Below are 20926 nucleotides of genomic sequence, written 5' to 3' on the forward strand. Positions count from 1 at the left end.
CTTATCCCATTGTCGCCATAAGACCTATCTGTGTCAGTGCGACGTAAAGCAAATTGTAAAAATGTTCTATGGGCACAGCGAGCTACTTTTAGTGGTAACTATATTGTCTGCTGTTTAAAAACTGAGCTAGCGGAAGACACTGGACATCCCAGATATATTTTAGCTGGTAGAACTAACATGAAGTAGGACTTTTTGTGCACCTTGCAGTATTTAAGAGGGCCTAAATGGTGCTCAATATCAGGCTCGTGGAGTTAGTGCAAATATAAGGTCCAGTCCAAATCCATATCATATGACTCGTCACAAAGCTGGTCTTCCATTGTACTTGTGAAAACTGTTCAAACATTAGCCACCTTCTGGTGAACATACTGTCGGACCATGACTGCTTCAGTATTCTTTTCCATGCGCAAGAATTAATCAGGAATTAAAAAATGCAGCAACTTGCTGTGGGAATTTGAAACTGAAACGTAAGGGATGTTGATATACAGATTTTGAAAGTTGCTGCCGATTCATTATGCGATAAGTTAGTATGGAAGTGATTGTCTAGGAGACATCCGGTCACTGGGCAGACAGCTGGAGAAACTTTGGTTGTAGCTTTCAATGGCTACAAAACAATAACGAATTCTTCTAGCAGGGACTAAGAATGTTTGCAACCTCAAGCTTGGCTGCAGTGGCAGGACTGCACTAATTGGACTATGATTGCACATCATTAAGGTTGAATCCCACCCTTTAGGGCAACTTTGTGTAAGCTGTTCTTGGTTCACAGCGAGCTGAGTTCACTCTTTCCACAATGCATTATCATACACAACAGTGTGATTTTTACCAACTGTGCACTAGTCTTCGAGAATTATTTGTAAGGATGATGTCGAATTCTGTGCAGCAGAATATTCTTCAGTAGGCTGCAATGTAAATTGAAACTATGCTGCAGGTTCTAATTATCATCAGAGCAGTGGACAGTCACACACAAATATGACTCTTGCACTCTTGAAGTCCATTTAACTGTTGGCTAAGACAAAGCAGATGAGTTTGGAAGTATGGTTTCCACCTTACCCCTCAATGGGCTGTAAGCTAATTCAAGGCAAGCTCAAATTGCCTGCAGATTTGGTACCTTATACCCAGACTCTATGACCTCTACAACATGGAAAAAATCCTCACTGTTTAAATTGGATAATGGAAGTTGACACATCGCAATCACACTTGTTAGAGCTTGCCAAACCAACCATAAATTTGTGTGCCTGATTGTAAATGTAACTTCATTTATTTGACTGTTACCTTATGTCTGCTGGGCTGGTGGAACACAGTTTATAAATGAATTACAAATTCTTATTAATTGTACATGCACTGATCATCTATGTGACAAATTTTATCACCACACACTACATATGCTGATGAGCAATTGAATTAGAGATAGCTGCCATTTTGGTGAAATGGCACCATGATCAGCCAGGCGATTGTAGTAGTACAGTGTGGCACATGGTTAGGATGTTGTCAGACATCTTACTGGCCAGTGAGTAACGATTGAGCACAGGATGGGTAGAATGAGTTCTCAGCACATTTGATCACAATGAGATTGTTGGTGCTAGAATGTTTGAGCAACTTCATCTCCAGTCTTGCAAGAGCTGAGCTCTCCACAGGCCACCGTGTCGAGAGTGTACGTTGGGTATGTGGAATCGGGCAAACTACCGCCATTAGGGTCAACTGCCATGGTGTACTTGTTGACGACAGGGGTCGGCTAGCTCGGGTGTAAGAGTGGATAGACAGCGCACATTGCAAGAGATTACTCACAGATTCAGTGCTGGACAAAACCAAAGTGTGAGCAGTCATACAATCCAGAACCAACTCCTCATGATACAGTACAGAAGTCGTCGTCCTACCAAGGTACCGCTGCTCATTGTACATCAATACCACAAAGATAGACATAAGCAAAGAAACACAGTCATTTGTCTTTTGGGGCATGTTATAACATGTTATGAGGTTGCCTGGACAGATGAATCGAGGTACCACTTGAAACACGCTGATGGCAGAGTACAAGTGCATCACCAAGCATGTGAAGCAATTGATCCCTGTTGTCAGCAGGGTACAATTCAAGCTGTTGGTGGTGGTATTCTCAGTATGGGTTCTGGTCTCAGGAGATAAAATGGGTCCCTGGTATATCTGCCTAAGTCCCTCTTGAGCAAACAATACAGAAACCTGATGTTGGATCATGTCCACCCTTTGTAATCCATGCATATGTGCCTGTCAGGCCTCCAAGGTCACTTGACCTGAAACCTATTTAGCATATCTCGGATGTTGTTGAGAGGGATGTGCGCATCATGGATACTGCTCCCAACCAATTTATGTGCATTGTGGGAGGCTGTGCAGTGGTCACGGATCAGTAAGGCTCCCCATTGCTTTCAGTATCTTGTGAAGTCCAAGCATTGCCACATCACCACTGTCATCAGGGCAAAAGGGGTGCTACACCCTACTAGCCAGCTATCTCTAATTGAATTGCTCTTCAGTGTGTTTGACTGTGTTATAATCAGTTTTCTCTCCAAATTTCTATACCCAACTTGCTTTAGGCATTTTATGTTTTCTCTCCATTAGATATGAAGCTAATAAAAAAAGTTAAATCATGTCGAAGTTTAGTTACGAGACAGACACTACCCCTACTGGAGTTCCTTGCACTTTTACAGTAAATTTTATCTTGCATCAGACAGGTGAGGGAAACAGCAGAAAAGAGCAATAGCGTAAGTGGCACTTCTTTATACTGTTAAGAACAAGAGTAAGGTGGAGGACCGAGCAAGTGGCTGCGTGGTTTGGGTTACGTAGCTATCGGCTTGCATTCGAGAGATAATGGGTTTGTTGCACCCCACTGTCAGCAGCCCTGAATGAGGTTTTCCGTGGTTTCCCATTTTCACACCAAGCAAAGCCTGGTGCTGTATCTTAATTAAGGCCATGGTCGTTTCCTTCCCAATCCTAGCGCCATAAGACCTATCTGTATCAGTGCAACGTAAAGCATGTTGTATATTTTTTAAAAGTGAAGGAACAGAGAAGCAATTTCTCAGGGGAAAGGGAATCAAACACATCGCCAGAAATACATGCAAGCAACTTCTCATCAGGTACAACTGGTACTAGCTGTAGCGAGTACCTGGATTTTTGAATATCTGTCTCAAGGTAATGGGTACCCAGGTATTTTCACTTTGGTTAACCATAATGGGTGCCTAGACACCTGGGTACTCTGTTACCTGAGTCTGTCATCGGCCCTAGTGTGGATATAGTATTGGAGGAATACAAGCTGAAAATCAATCAGTCAGTTGTACATAAAAGTAACAATGCAGTCGAATGATGTCGGGTGATGCAGAAATACCAGATTAGGAAATGGTGTTAAATGAAGAAGAGGAAGAATGATGTTACTCGAGTAGCAGAATAACCAATGATGGCAGGATTAAGGAAGTCATAAAATGTAGACTACCCAAGTAAGGAAGACTTTTCTTTAGAAAAGAAGTTTGCCAATCTCAAACATAGTGATGTGTATAAGGTAGATGTGTCTGAAGACATTTACGTAGAGCATGGTGTTGTATGTAAGGGATAACTGGACAATAAATAGTCCTGAAAAGAGAATGGCTTTGAAGTGTGGTGTTACAGAAGAATGTTGAAGGTGAGATGGGTACATTAGACCACAAATGAAGAGATACTTAATCGAAATGGTGAGAGAAGAATGATTTTGCAAAATTTGACCAGGTGAAGACATCGATTAATAGGACGCATCTTGAGATACCCCGGACTTGTTAAGTTAGATTTGGAAGGAAATGTTCTTGGGTAAGAATGGTAGGGAGAGGTCAATGCATGAATGAAAGAAACAAAATAGGGTAGACATAGGATGCAATAGTTAGCCCAGGTCAGAGCATTGTGGAGAGCTGCATCCTAACAGTCCAAAGACTGATGACCCAAGCAGCAGCAACAACAACAAAACAACAACATGTGCTAATTCAGCTGGCTCATCATATTCAAAGACAATTTAAAGCTTAATTCATAGGTATAAAATTAACAATTCCTCTGTGGCTCTGTTCTTTCTTTGGTTTTGACTCCATTTAATTACATTCTACTCTCTGCAAGTAATACTACTTTGTCCTGCTAGATGGCAATAAGATCACAACTTTGACCTTCAACATTCTTCACCAAGAATCTTTGACTTTGATAAGAGTTGTCTTCCTGCTCTGTGGAGCATCATATTCTGACCTGCCTTGTATTTGGATTGAAATCCACTCTGAAAATAAAATTTTCACTTTAGTATTTTCCTGTTACTGCTATGCTGCTTTCTGCCATAAATCGAAAGCCATAAGTGAAACATTCGTCATTGGTTAATATCTGCTTTAATTTAATGTTTTCTTAATGACCTTTCATAAGGAGCCAAATATGAAGTTTATAAGTTTCCTTATTTTGGGTGTCTGCCGAGCATTTTTTTGGTCTTGTTTGAGTGAGTAATGATTCTACTTTTATTATTATTATTATTATTATAACTTTAATCTTTCTTTCTGTGTGTGGCCAGCAACTTCAAGCAGCATTTTTGTTTTCATGTTGCGCTCTCATTTAAATTTTCCCTTGTTTGTTTCCAATATTGCAAACTAAGATGGTCAGATTACTTCCTTGTTCATTTTCCACCTTTGCATTTTTTAAGTCTCCCATGATAGTAACTTCCACATTTCTCTCCTTTTCTAGTTTCTGCAGGAATTCATCAATATCCACCTCTTGGTCCCTGTCTGTGGTGCATATACTTCTATGAAGTCCTTCACTTCATTCTCAGTCTAATTTTCACTATCCTATCACTGATGTACTCTACCAAATCCATATACTCTTTCAGCTGTTTTAAAATTATCAGACCTGCTCCATTTATTGCCTCTTGGCCACCACTCCATTATAGTGTATATCCTTTCCTCATTCTCTTCTTGCCTTTCCCCTTCCATTTAAATTCACTCAACCTCATCATTTCTATCATTTCTATACTCTCTTTCTCCACAAAATCCACCACTTCTTCTGCCTTTACTGTCAGGGTCGTAAAGTTGATTATGCCCACCTTCATGATGTTGGCTACTTGTCACCCATTTTCCACAGTTCCCCCAGTGCCCAGAAAACTGTCTGTTGCTTGCAACTGAGTGCACCCTAACCTTTTCCGAGGCACGTTCAGAAGTACCATATCATATATAGGCTATTATTACGGTGGGGTCGCAACTCCCACATGCATTTTATACCTACTGCCAGGTGTAAATTTAAGCAGCTCTTTAGGAGTACAGATACCTTTTGCAACCATTTCACTGAAGTACAGATGTTGGTGACTGGAAAAAGTTCTTCCATTTTATCTACCATTGGGACTGAGATTCCTTTCCGCCATCTAAACCATTGCCCATGTTCTCCTTTCCAGTGAATTTATAATTCATTTCCTGCACTAATGTGGGGTGGGGGCTTCTCTATCCTTAGCTGTTGGTCCCCCCTTTGGGTGTCAAGTTTGGTAATGGCAACTTGACCCTCAGCGAGACATTGACAGGTAGTACCGTCTACTGTCACATATGGTAGCAGAATGATCAAGACCTGATCTTCATATACCTTCATATTTGTAAGATTTACAAATTTTTCTTCTGCTAATAATCTCCTCAGGTCCCACGTAACGTATACGTTACATAGGTTCCCAATCTTTTCTATCGGTTGTCAAGCGATGTAGCCTGCTATTAATCACTCCGATGCCATCTCAGAGAGTACAGCACCGGCTACGATGATTTTCAGAAATTTGTCTTACCACAGTTGGTAACAATGAATGTTTACAAAATCGAGTCCACTGGTTATTGGCAAAAGTCGCGTCACAATGAATGTAAGTACACTTTTCCAATAATAATAGTTCTAGTATTCTAAAAAGAATAGTAATGATTCTAGTTCACTAATACATAATTCATTAACAGTTTTGTAGGAATCAGCAAAATGTTAATATCATAATTTTTTATATAGGTTGTTGTACTCGTCCAAATGGTACCTTATAGGAATAAAGGAAGATTTGCTTAAATTTGCATTAATATTCATGCATATGCACGGATCTAGTATCAGATAGACAAGCGAGCCGAGAGCCGGAACTGGGTCGAGCGGTCAAGGACACTTGAGCTATGTCACAGCGGTGCGCTCATAATGCAGCAGAAAGTTGGAGAAGGGGTGAGAGAATTCTGGAATAATCTGTTCACTCGCAAGAGAGGACGAATCACATTTAAGCATTGATTTCGACCAATAGAAATCATAATCTGTAGATTACGTCACTTTTTGCTTGTTCGTTGGTCGAGGGATGAACATTTTACAGCGTGAAGGAGTGAACAGTTAAGTTAGTGCAGTGTGAGAGAGCGAGCACAGTATTCTTCTTGTTAGGTCAAGAACAGTTACATATTCTAGTACTTTCTGGAGAAGATGATGTTAAGGGACAAACCTTGTCTTTGAAGGAGTATAAATGATACAACTTTGTCCAAAAGAATACTTCTGAAACTTGGAGTACATAATATCTAATCTTGTGGACTTGGCATGAAAATATCCTAATAATTTCATATTTTGACTTTGAATTTGAGAATTATTCCACAATTTCATGTGGACTATTTCATTGCGAAGTACATTTGAACAATTTAAGCCGTCGAGAAGAGAACATTATTTACCAAGTGAACTAGTGAAAACTCACTACAGGGTGTGAGTTGAGTGACAACTTGAGTAGTTAATGACGTGTCGAGCAACTGAAGGACATCTAATCCAAGGATTAACAAGAAGAAGATGTATGGTACATTATTCTATGGTGCCAGAGAAATAGGACATCAAATGTTGTACATCGCTGCATCGAGTGTTAGACAAGTTAAGTATGATAGTGCATAACTTAGTGAGATGATACAAGTGGAGCAAACCTCGGATTTAAATTTTAGTTTCAGCCTGACGGCGAGAGCCAGATCTTCAGTTATGGATCAACAAGGGAGGATTTCCACAAGAACCTCAAGGAATTATCGCCGCAACTTCAAATTGCCTGGCTGTGCCGACATTGTGGACTTCTAAGCTGAAATTGTGTGAGCCAGCATAATGATCATGTACGATCTGCCGCAATCGAGAGGGAAGACATGTCCTCATGTCTACACATCACAGATGAATTTGTCTACATCGAAACCATGAGTACCCATTAAACCATATTCTTTCTTTCTGTAGATTTTTCATAAGATCGTATTCTTGATTGATTAATTTCTCTGCTGTTAGTTAGATTTGAATATCTTTCACTATGGTGTTGGTTGAGTAGAGCATGTGTGTTATTAGTCATTGATGGTATATGTGTGTTGCTTAAGATCTTCAAAGATTGTTACTGATATATTGAGGCAATAATAATGATGATAATAATAATAATAATAATAATAATAATAATAATAATAATGAAGTATTTTATTAATACTCAGGATGATGATAATAATAATGTGTTCAGTAGAACCTTAAAGGGATGATCTAAACTAAGATATTTATAGAAATTGAGATGTATTCTGATTATTTAAATCTGATCATAAAATGTATTTCATTCATTTGGCAGCCACGAGATTTATTTCTTCGGAATAATTCATGATCGAGAATAATAATAATGGAAATAAAAGTAAAGATTAGGACGGAAGAATTAAAAATGTTGTTGAGATATAAAATTTTGTTGGAAGTGATAGTTGTACTGCCGAAGATGCCCAATTAAATTGTGATGGTGATAGAATTGAATCCATCCGGTGAATATGGTGTATGATGGCTTATTGAAATGAGGAGCGCATTAACCACGTGGTGACTACTAGGGTACACGTTGGTCATGGTCATTGTTATTAGAGATAATAATAATAATTTGATGAAATAACTAAATAACAAATTAAAGAAGTCTTTGCCATAATTTAGGATTCGATTTCATGAGATTAAGCCTATGTTATCCAAATTATCCTTGATTGTATGTGGTTGAGATTGTTAAACTTCGTCTGATCGTGATCATTTGTCATCTCATTCTATTTCTATTCATTGCTATGAGTCGTGTGTGTCATTATTGTTAGGTCATCTACAGAATCTGAGGGCTCGTAATAATAATAATAATAATAATAATAATAATAATAATAATAATAATAATAATAATAATTTTAAAAACCCATACGGCAACAAATTTATTACATGTTATAATTCTCATGTTAGGTCCGTATTGAAATGTACGTAAATACAAAGTATGTTACAAGTGTTTATTTATATATCCACCTATTCAATTACAAAGAGATCTTTTTAGAAATTAAATATTATTATAAAATGTTAAGGGACATGTTTTGCCCATATTAAAGGCATCATCAGCCTCAAATTTAAACCTGTATGGTGAAAAATCAGGATCCTGATTGCTCTTACAAGCCATAAAAAGAGGATATCATTATAGGTGTCAGTCTAAACATACAAAATATTAGAATGTCCTTGGCTAAAATTGCAGTATCAAGCTGCATGTCATAAGTTCACATGAATATACTTTCCGGAGCGTTGAAAAACTTGTTGGGGTAGGGCAGTAAACAGCTCAGTCTTTATAATGAAACAGAAATGTGCCTCCTTGAAGATGATAAGAAAAAGCAAAGCTGATACACTGTTACAGATGTCAGTATCGTGAAAGTCGAATGTCCTTCAGCCAGTTAAATAGACTATAGGCAGCTGAACAGCCATTTAAGAGATCTGTTGTCTTATCACAACATACGATATTGACATCTGTAACAGTGTATCAGCTTTGCTTTTTCTTATCATCTTCAAGGAGGCACATTTCTGTTTCATTATAAAGACTGAGCTGTTTACTGCCCTACCCCAACAAGTTTTTCAACGCTCCGGAAAGTATATTCATGTGAACTTATGACATGCAGCATGATACTGCAATTTTAGCCAAGGACATTCTAATATTTTGTATGTTTAGACTGACACCTATAATTATATCCTCTTTTTATGGCTTGTAAGAGCAATCAGGATCCTGATTTTTCACCATACAGGTTTGAATTTGAGGCTGATGATGCCCTTAATATGGGCAAAACATGTCCCTTAACATTTTATAATAATATTTAATTTCTAAAAAGATCTCTTTGAATTGAATAGGAGGATATATAAATAAACACTTGTAACATACTTTGTATTTAATAAATTTATTTCCGTAAAATTTGAGGTGATTGTATGATTGTGATATTTTTTCATCTGTGTACTTTATTTTCTTGTGATTTTCAGAACTCGATGCATATTCCTGTAGCAAGAGATTCTGTTTATTATCAGACTCAGGACCTTCGTTTTGTGATAGTTATGCTCTATACTTCCAATAAAAGGTCTTATTCTGTAAATGTAAAGTTTATTGGCGATTAACTAATTGAATACAATCAAGCGAGATCTGAGGAAAGAGAGAATAAGCCAAAGAATCTGAAATTATAAAGAATATGGGAAACCTGATATATAAAATCTGAAACTTAGAAATGTAAGAGAAACATAAGAATCTGAAATGTAAGAATTGAAGTGAGCTATTAGATAATCTGATAAATAATTGGTAATTGATTTGTGAGTGAATTGTGGTGTAGAAATTAGCTGTAGGGATAATAATCATAATCCCAATTGATTCATTAATTTGAATAGGATAAAGTCACATAATAAACTTTAAATAATCCAAAGAGTAGGATTAAATTGTGACATAAAGTAAGAATAGGGGTAAACGTTGCCCATAATTAGCTAGAAACTAGTGAGGCTAACCTATGACTTAAAAATCAACATAATTAAGAAGCTTATATAAAGCTTAAGCATTTAAATTATTGATTTTAACTCAATCTTTGTAAAAGTGTATAATAGTATAGGCATGGTTTAGAATAGGAATTAAATAATATTCTAAGTTCTAAAGGAATAAATAAAATAAAATAATAACATTGAGATTGAAATGGGACTCTACTTGGTAAAACGAACTACTCTAAAAGTAGGGTGCTCAATTTTAGGAGTAATGTGTCATTGGCAACAAATGGAATTGATTTGAATACAATATTGATAATTGAGTTAAATCACTTTGGGAGTGGTGACCCCATCGTACTAACAGCCTATATCTGCTTCATTCATTACATCCCTGACCCGATCAATGACTGGAAAACAGGTTGTAGGTTTTCATTTCATTTTCATTGATAATTGAGTATTACGCACTTTTCACTAATACCAAATTTTTTATTTTACGGACATTTCGATTCAACATCGATATCAGAAGCGAGGTATTTGAGGATAATTAATACAAAAAAATTTGTTCAAAAACATGTAATTCAAGGAAGTTCAAGAAGCACATACTTGTAAATAAGATTTTTTTTTCTTATATTCAGTGGATTGAATTCTGCGGTTCATTTTTTTAAAATCGATGTCCAGATTTTATGTTGCTAATAAATGTTCATTGTTGTTTTGTTGTGCATTTCATTGTGCCATCTGTCACCTATCCTGTCACCAGTGCCCTGCGAATATAAATTATTAAAAGAGAATTTCCCGATTCAGCAATTTCGGCTCTGCGAACGTTCCACCCGTGGAGCTCTTGTGCAGCCGAATGAGTGATTCTGGAAAAAGGGCACATTATATATGAAAAGAAGAACAAATACTTTAATTTTTTCATACATCCTTTTAGGCATTTTATTGGAGGAGCCTGGTCAAGACGAGAAGCTGCTTCTGATGATCAGTGATGTTGTACCAAACATGGTTAATACCGCAAAAGATCTAAGTGTGTTTTATCCAGACATGCTATATGTGTTGCATATGCTATTCATCAGGTTGCAGAAAAGATTAGAGAGCAATTTTCTTCTGTTGATTCACTGATCAGCCAAACCAAGAAAGTTGTCTTAAAGGCACCTTCAGGCGTTCAAGTGTACTAGGAGCTTGCAGGAGTTCTTGTCTTTTATACATAAATTCTTATACATTCTTTTACAAATAACAGCTTTATCTACTTGTTAAACTGTAAAGTTCATGAGTATATAATGAAGAAAAGCACATTAATCTAATAAACGCAGATCATTGATGATGGACTGATCCTAACCCGTCCTCACAAGATGGGGAACTTTGATTAATGCAGCCTTATTTTATGCTACCAACTTTGACACTGTTAAATCTGTAAGTACCGGGCAAGTTGGCCGTACGGTCAGGGGCTCGCGGCTGTGAGCTTGCATCCGGGAGATACTGTGTTTGAATCCCACTGTCGGCAGTCCTGAAGATGGTTTTCCGTGGTTTCCCATTTTCACACCATGGCCATGGCCGCTTCCTTCCAACTCCTAGGTCTTTCCTATCCCATCGTCGCCATAAGACCGATCTGTGTCGATGCAATGTAAAGCCACTAGCAAAAAAAAATAAAAATAAAATCTGTAAGTCAATTAAAATTATCTTCATTGACACTTTTTCTACCTTGATAGGGAATTAAATGATGGAACCCTGGGATATTTTGATGTATTTGGTGTGATATTTTATTATTTTTTTGAGCAGGTTATTGGTAGTTTTGGTTCTTAGTCAAGTAATTTTGTACAACTTACCAAACCAAACCCCGTGGCGCATCAGCCCCAAAGGACCTTGGCCTACCAAGTGACCGCTGCTCAGCCCGAAGGCCTTCAGATTATATGGTTCAGATTATGAGGTGTCGTGAGGTCAGCACGACGAATCCTCTCAGCTGTTATTCTTGGCTTTCTTGACCGGGGCCGCCATCTCTCCGTCAGATAGCTCCTCAATTGTAATCATGTAGGTGGAGTGGATCTCGAACCAGCCCTCAGATCCAGGTAAAAATCCCTGATCTGGCAGGGAATCAAACCCGGGGCCTCCGGGTAAGAGGCAGGCACGCTACCCTCTACACTGCGGGGCCGGCTTGTACAACTTACACAGGAGGCATTTCACAGTAAAAACATGAAAGGAGACCTAGCATATATACAGGCACATTTTGCCAGAGTACTTACTGTGCTGGAGAAGTTGGAAGCAAAGAAGTTTCCACTGCTGACATCAGTCTAGTACATAGGTTTTAAAAAGAATTATTGGCTCAAGTTCCAGGGGCACCTGGAAAAGCAATTTCTACAAAATTTTCTCTACTGCTGGAAAATAATCCTTCAAATGAGTTAGATGCTTGAAGGTAAGAGCAGTGAAATACCAGCAAATATTAAGCTACCAAATATAGCACGATGCAAGTATCCTCCCATAACATCATGTGTTGTGGAGTGATCTTTTTCATCGTACAGAGCAATACTTACTGACAGATGATGCAATCTTTTGCCAGAAGATATTAAAAAGCTGCTTGTATCATACTGTAATTCTCATTAAAAGTATTGTCAGCTAATAGCTGGATACACTAGGAAGATACTGTAGAATAAAATATTGCAGTGAGTATTTAATTATCTACTAACTAGTGTTTCATTATGTTCTTTCACTGTAAATAGAATATTCATCTCTTTATGTGTTGATTTCAATCCAATAGAAAATTTAAAATGATCAACTTATTGCGATTTAATGCACTTAACAATATTATTAAATTTATTTTCATATTTAACTTTAATAAATTTCATATTTTGACAGAATTTTCTTTATATTGTGGCTGTCTTTAGTAATAACCTTTTATTCTTCCTCTCTCTCTGTATGAAGAATCCATTCCTTAAGTTTTACTCTGGGGTTTTGTTTCACCCTGTATAGACCATCAGGTTAACAACTAAATTAAATTATTATAATATTATCTTTAGGCATATTGTGACTTGTTCTTTCTTTCTTTTTTTTTCTTCTTTTTTTTTTTCTTTTTCTTTTTTGCTGATTGAGAAATTAACATTGTATTGTGTAGGGGCTGAGGCAGTTGGTCATCCTGGTGTTGCTCATGGATTGTTCTGTAGAGGAGAAATTGAGTTGGTGCAGCACTTTTACGAATCATGCAACCAGCAATTTGCACAAGACCTTAAGCAAGCTGTAGAAGAGTCATCCACCGATCCTTCTAAGTATGGACGTTTTATATTATGTTTATAATATATATGATCAGAAATACTTAGAAGTCATTCCATTTCGCCTCTTCACAGGAGCTTTCAACACAGATTTCACTGTCTACTATGCTCTCCTCCTTCCCACTAACCTGCTACCCCGTGTTGTTCAGCGAACACTCCCTAAGTGACTCTCTCCACAAGGATCACTAATAGGTTGACCCTTGCTGCAGCTCGTCCTTGTCAGTCGTCATTGACTACTCGTGATGTTACAGATGTTTTGTCATTTTACAATATGTAGTGGTGGTTCTGGAAGTTGTTTTGGTACAAATTAGAAACTTAATTGGAATGTTCGGTAAATTATTTGTTTGAATTTGTGATTTTAAATTGTACCAGTAGCAGCTCATGTTAACTGAGTGTTTCTTTAACTTGTATTATTCTGCATGCCTTTTCAGTGTTTATCAATTAACCATAATTTTTAATTGTCATAAATGATCAACAACCAAATTAGTATATGGTATGTAGCCCCAAACTGCAAAAATAAGAACAGGAAAACCAAAGGAATATTATTCCACAAATTCCCATGTGATCCAGACCTCAGGCAGAAATGGCTTAATGTAATTTCTAGAGATAATTTCATGCCTAATTTAGAATCAAGAACTTCTCATGAATGCAGAAAGCATTTTCTTAAATCCAACTTTCATCCCAGACTGAAAATTAAGAAGTTGAAGAACGATGCTTTTCCCAGAATATTTGAAAATTATCCTGCCCATTAAGTTCCTGAGCAAAGGAAAATAACCAAAACAGCACTCACTGTCAGACTGAAATGACTGTACTCCCCTCCAGACTTGTCTGGCCCACTTTAAATAGAGAAGCCAGTGGTTTTGGAACAGTTCAGAAGCTGGATACTCTCGGAAACCTCTCAGCCCCCAATTGTGTCAAGGTTTCTGGTCATCACTAACAGCTCCCAGAGAGACACTAGAAGGAGACCAGCACATCCCATTACAAGCTCCTAGTTCTTGGAGTGGACAAGCAGGCAATGGCCAATAGCCCAACTGTGACATCACTCGCTTGTGGACGGGGCCAGACAAGCTCGTTCAATTTTGCTGGGAAACAGCATGGTGGACACCCATCACAGTATATACAAAACCATTTATTGTACAATTACCATACCTCTACAGGCCTTCAATGTAATCCCCTGCAACATGTTGCACCCATTGCCAGATATGTGGAAGGCACAGGGTATCAGCAGCAGAGCTGAGTTTGTTGATGTCCACAACAGAACGCCCTACTACTTGATGTATATCATCTACAGTGGGGTATGGAAATGCTGTTTGTGAATATCACTTTTACCTCAGCCCAAATTTGCATTTTAAGTTGTAAATATGAGGGCCATTCAAAAGAAAATGAGCCCAGAGGCTATAAAATGAAAACTTGTACAGTTATTTCAAAAGTATTGCCCAGCACTGTTGAGGCACTTGTCCCACTGCGATACAAGGAGGTGAATGACCTTCTCGTTAAATTCCTCGGGCTGCATTGTGAACCAGTTCCAAATGTACTGCTTGACGTCATTGCCCGAGGTAAATCATTTGCCTTCCAGAGCCTTCTTTAGCTCATCAAAAATGGCATAATCACTGGAAAATAGGTCCAGACTGTATGGAGGGTGGCTGAGGAGCTCTCTTTGAATGTCTGCAAGAGCTCCTTGACTGCGTTTGCTGTATGGATCCTTGCATTGTCGTGGAGCAGAATGATCCTGCGGGTGAGCTATCCTGGTCGTTTCAGTTTGGTCGCTTTGTGAAGGGTGGTTAAGATTTGTATCACTGCGCATTCACCGTTGTCCCATGCTGCAGGAAGTCCATAGGAAGGGGCCCCTTTTGGTCAAAGAAGAAGCTGAGCATAATCTCTCCGGCACTTGTGCAGACGGCCTTGGATTGTTTGGGTGGTGGCGACCCTGCATGCTTCCACTGGAGACTGTGTCGTTTCGAAGTGATGACACCATGTCTCGTCTCCAGCAGCCACTCGTGACAGGAACTCGTTCCCTTCCTTGCCATAGCACAGCAGATGTTCAAGAGAGAGTCCCATTCAACATGCTTCCTTTGCTGGTTGAAGACTCTGAGGCACCCATTGGGCGCACTTTATGCAAAATTTCAGTATGTCCTTAATGATGGCATGAACACTTCCGACGCTCACTCCAACCTCTATGGCAATGGCAGGTACCGTAACTCGCCGGTCTTGCAGTGTAGGGGCATCCACCTGCTGGACAATGACATCTGTGCTGTGGTGTGGTGTTCCAGACCGTGCATCATTGCTCAATGATATCCGTCCTTCCTTGAATCGCTTGTACCACGCCCTGACCCTTGCAACGGACTTGCAGTGCTCTCCGTACACTTATGCTTTTATTAAATGAATTTATATTCCCCGCACTACTTACACTGTTAGCAAATGCACCACCCCTTTGCTGTTCTTTTGAAACATCCATTTCACTGTTTTCAGCACCTCTGAGTGCAGTGGACGGTCGACACATTTGTGTGCTTGCTCTGTCGTCACGTGAGTGTGCACCCATGTTCCACGAACGGCGAGTTTGGGACCTCAGTGCTCTTATGGAAACCGCACCTTCTTGCGCAGCCAATGTCATTACGATCCTTTCAGCGGTTTTCATTTTATAGCCTCCTGCTCGTTTCTTTTTTGAACCAACCAACCAGTGTTAGGTAATGTATAGGTTATAAAATCTTTGATGAGTTTACTGGTTCAGATTCCTTATTTCTAGCATATTTAAGGAGAAAAGAGTATATTCTGGTCAGTGAAACAATTAGATTTGAGTTGGTGCATTAACTGTTAGATCATCAAAATCCTAGCTGTATTCATCAGCAAATAGCGTTGTGTTCATTCATGTACTTCCACATGCTATTTTGATGCCTTATGATATGTCACACATAAACTATAATAATTTAATATAATTAGTTTTACATCATCCTAACTAATTTTATGGTTTTTGGGGAGAACAAGATGCCAGAAATTTCTCCTGGAGGAGTTCTTTTACATGCTTGTAAATCTGCTGGCATGAGGCTAGCGTGTTGAGTATCTTTAAATACCACTGGACTGAGTCAAGATCAGAGCCACTAACTGGGTTCAAAAGAGCCACTCGGCCTGGCTATAAATTGTAAATTTGATATTGCATTTCCCTTTCTTAGTCTGGATTCAGTTTCAGTCTATCTTTTCTTGTCCACCTGTTTCTTCCTGCAATTGCAGCATTTAAAATACATTATTTCTATCATCATTACATATTTCCATATATCATAATGAAAATGGGCTCCAATTTTGATTTCTGCTTCTGAAACCAAATTACTCTTATAGTTGTATTTCCATTCTCTTAATTCATCTTTCTAGTATTCTTACCATGATTTTGGTAAGATGGTATATAATTTTGATTCCTCTATGCCATCTATTTCCTTCCATGAAAATATGAGGGCTGGAAGGAAAGTAGTGACAAGTCACTTTGCGCAGGAACAATTGAGGATGCTGCTGTTGGCAGCACATGTAGAGGGGAGGTGGAGCTATGCAACGCACCTAGTTCCACTAGTGCAGTTTCTGCAGACAAACGAGTGATGCTTTGGAGGTGGAACAATGAACATGGATGAAGATCAAGGTGGTGTGTGAAAGGTTTCTGGAACATCATCTTTGTCCTGTACTACACTGAAAATGGCCCCATTTTGAAATGCATCTGCCCATTGTCCTCCAGGATTAGGCCTGCTGTCACAATGCTGTTCCTTTAGAGGAATTGTTGGCATGGTGGAGGTGGGAGGTCTGAAGCATCTACTCTATTCACCAGACGTGAATCCCTGTGACTTCAATCTGTACCCCAGACTAAAGGAACTACTCCAAGGGAAGCATTTCCATACACTACTATAAATGCCATATTTCAAGTGGTAGGGCGTTCCATTGTGGACATCAACAAACACGGCTCAGCTACTGGTATCCTGCAGCTTCCACACATCTGACAATGGGTGCAACATGTTCCAGGGGATTACGTTGAAAGCCTGTAGAGGTATGGTAGTTGTACAATAAATGGTTCTGTATATATTGTGATGGTGTCCACCATGCTGTTTCCCAGAGAAGTTGAGCGAGCTTGTCTGGCCCTGTCCACAAGTGAGTAATGTCATAGACTGCTTGTCTACTCCAAGAAGGAGGAGCTTGTAGTGGGATTGGCTGGTCTCCTTTTGTCGTCTCTCTGGGAGCCACTAGCGATGACTAGAAACCTCGAGACAATTGGGGGCTGACAGGTTTCTGAGCGTATGTGTCTGGTGCAGCATGGGAGAGTTCGATGTGGAATCGGTAAGGGACAGTGAGCGAGGACTGTTGGGAGTGAACGGGCAGTGTATGTCATATGACTGTGAGACTGTCATGCGTGGCCTATGATAGCGACAATGATAACAGTGTAATTGTCTTACCTTATAAGTGTCAGCTGAGATAGAGTGAGTGCGATTTGTGTTAGTTTATAAGCGATAGTGTGAGCAATTAGTGTGAATGCAGCGAGAACAGATACAGAGGATGAACTGTGCAAGTGTGTGTACTTTGCAGTGTAAGTTGTGGTCCTGGTCTGCCCAGCACTACCAGTTATTGTTAATTTATCTACTCCACCGACACGTTACAATATGCATATATTGCTACTTCCTTCCAGCCCTCGTAGGTACTATGATTCCCCTTTGACAATCTGCTTGGACCTGTTTCTCTTTCCATGGATTCTTGAATAGTGTATATGTGTATAGCTATTCCAAATACCATATTTATGCAAATAATACCTGCATATTTTTTTTAAAAAATTTGAGGCACAAAATTGGGGTGCCGGTTTTATTTGTGTCAATGTTGGCTTTTTTTTTTTTTTCTTTTCCAAAATCAGCCTTCTTAAAGTTAGGGTGTGGAGATTATTTGGTGGCGGGGATTATTCGTGTAAATACGGTAAATACATAGGTAGATAGATGCAGTAAAACCGTGTTAAATGGGATTGAGGCCGGAGTTGATCCAGGATAACAAAAACCAGGGTAAACCAGAGAATGTGCAAAAAATCATTTAAAGGCAGCATGAATTCTTACAGAAAACTTCCTTTATATTGATCAAAACACGTTTGAAACATGCAGGGTGGTCGGAAACAATGCGAGCCGGGTATATCAGCGTTAAATAGTTGGTCATGCTAATAAATAATTTGAAAGAAATAATTCAATATCTTGCACCATTGTCATTAGCATGAGAGCACCAGTTGAAGAATAAAACTTTGCCAGGGGAGGGGTTTGAATACAGACCGCTGAGCTGACAGGATCGTGCCAAAGCAAGTACACTACAGTGACACTGGCTGAGACCAACAGTGTTTGTGTGTTTGAATCTGATTTCTCGTCATGGCTCTCAAGCCATTCTTAAGCCTCGTGCAGATTTAGCGACAGTGCCGCACTAAGCCCATTTGAATTTGCCCGCAACACGATCTAATTGTCTAAGTTCAGCAGCTGATAAAATTACAACGGTGCCAGATATCGAATTACTTCTTTCAAGTTATTTTTCAACATGTCCAAACCTCTAACACTCATATACCCGGTTCATGTTGTTTCCAACCACACTGTATTTACAGATTACCGAGCTCGATAGCTGCAGTCGCTTAAGTGCGGCCAGTATCCAGTAATCGGGAGATAGTGGGTTCGAACCCCACTGTCAGCAGCCCTGAGGATGGCTTTCCGTGGTTTCCCATTTTCACACCAGGCAAATGCTGGGGCTGTACCTTAATTAAGGCCACGGCTGTTTCCTTCCCATTCCTAGGCCTTTCCCATCCCATCGTCACCTTAAGACATATCTGTGTCGGTGCGACGTAAAGCAAATAGCAAAAAAAAGGTAGTATTTACAGATTACATACATCTTACATACATCTTATCACACATAACTTACCATATTCATGTACAGTGAAGTCTACTTCTTGGGAAAGTAACTCGTAAGCTTCTTGCTATACACTACAGTACAATTTAGTGCACCATTTTAAGCAATAATTTTTATTTTCTAAAATGTTTAGTTGTAAGTTTTAGCTCTCACTCTCTGATTATTGTGCAAGGCTTCTTAACCTCCATTTTTAAAATTTGTCCCTCTAAATCGCTCCAGGTTTTTCAGAGATCCAAGTTAAAGGCAGCTGACTTAATGAGGTCCTATTGCAGATAGATAGATGATGATTTATTTTACCTAGCAAGGTTCGGGATATTTGCCCCTCTCTTACACTTAACCAGTAAATACAGAATACAAAATATGAAACGAACTCCTACCCTACTCCCTACTGCACAATGTATGAGGGGGGATCAAATATAAACGGAATTTTATTTTTTATATAAATTAATTTATTGAAACTACAAGGCAATTACAATTTATTTTTCCACATAGTTTCCTGCTTTGGAAATGCATTTGTCCCAGCGTATGGGCAGCTTTTTGATGCCCTCATCGTGAAAAGAACAGGATCGTGTCACCAGCCAGTTGCGCACGAAGTCTTCCACACCCTCGTCATCTTCAAGTCGTTGCCTTCTTAGAGATCCTTTAAGCGGTCCGAACCAATGGAAATCGCAGGGCGATAAGTCCAGGCTGTAAGGAGGATGATCAAGTGTTGTCTAGTGCATTTCCTGTAGCTTGGAGACAGAGCTGCAGTATGGGGCCGCACGTTGTCGTGTAGGAGGATGACCTGTTGAATCGGTTGGTCTCGTCTTTTGCAGCGATATGCAACCCTCGCCTTGTTCAACAGCTCACAGTAGTAAGCAGCATTGATTGTGCATCGCTCATGCAAAAAAATCAATCAGGAAAATGCCTCGCTGCTGTCTGCTGACAGTAGAGTCTTGGCTTTCACTGGTGCTGCCTCCCCTTTCCTCCGCCACTCCTTACTGGCTTGTTTGGATTTGGGAGTATAGTGGTGGACCCATGTTTCGTTGCAGGTGACGATCCGACCCAGAAATGCATCACATTCTTCCGCAAACATTGCTATAAGCCTCTGACAGACCTCCAAACGTCTTAACTTCAGATTTTCGGTCAAAAGGCGAGGGACCCATCTGGAACACACTTTACAGATCTGTTGGTCATTTGTGATGATTGCTTGACAGCTCCCATAACTGATTCCGACTTGTTCTGAAATTTCTGATACTCTTGCCCGTCGATCGTCGTCAATAATGTCTTTAACTGCACGAATGTTTCCGTCTGTAATGCTGGTCCGAGGACGGCGATCGTGTTGCTGATTTTCCACACGTTCTCGCCCTTCCTTGAACTTTTTATGCCAGGCAAACACACGCGTCCTTGACAATGTTTGATCACTGAACTGTGCAGTCAATCTCTGGCAAATTTCCGCTGCTGTAACGCCCTCAAGAGCAAGAAATTTTATAATTATGCGTTGTGCAGTGGAGGGGTCCACCTGTTACTCTAACATCGTGAGCGTTACTGACGAAACGGCAGAAAATATCTAACAGCATGCTCTCTCTATTCCTAACGGTCCCGCCTAAGCATAGCAGAAGCGCGGGGCCAGTCCTACCAACTGTTGATGTTCAGGAACAAAAATCCTGTTTATATTTGATCGACCTTCGTAATATACTATATACTATACAAAATAAATGGGCATTTTGCTTCCTGAATACTGAAGTGAATTAATATATATGTAAATTAATACAGTAGAGTCCCGCAAACTTGACCTAATGTGGACTGAGAAGGTGTCAAGTTTCTGAAATGTTGAGTTTTATGTCATAACGGGCGATAATATTTTACTGTATATTACTCTAATGAAAGTTCTAGCACAATACGGGACACAGAAAAAGTACAACATACCCTAAAATAATTGTTAAAATAACATATGTACAAAACTGAATAAATGTTCTTTGTAGAAAAAAATATTGTGATGCTCGACTGTTTCTCACACTCATGTCGTCCTCGTGCAGCTCGTCACATAGGCGACGGAGAAACAAAATGTCCATAGTAGATGGACTTTG

The 20926-nt window shown here is 39.3% G+C and overlaps 1 protein-coding gene across 2 annotated transcripts in view; it reads left to right on the forward strand.

Moving 5' to 3' along the window:
• Coq9 (ubiquinone biosynthesis protein COQ9, mitochondrial) overlaps window positions 1-20926 on the forward strand; it is a 185293-nt gene that overhangs the window by 100786 nt on the left and 63581 nt on the right. For both annotated transcript variants that reach the window (XM_067139489.2, XM_067139488.2), the window contains exon 3: window positions 12812-12962. In XM_067139489.2, coding sequence (XP_066995590.2) covers window positions 12812-12962 — 151 coding nt within the window. The remainder of the gene's footprint in view (window positions 1-12811; window positions 12963-20926) is intronic.

The sequence above is a fragment of the Anabrus simplex genome, chromosome 2 (assembly GCF_040414725.1).
Source record: "Anabrus simplex isolate iqAnaSimp1 chromosome 2, ASM4041472v1, whole genome shotgun sequence".
Taxonomy (NCBI): Eukaryota; Metazoa; Arthropoda; class Insecta; order Orthoptera; family Tettigoniidae; genus Anabrus; species Anabrus simplex.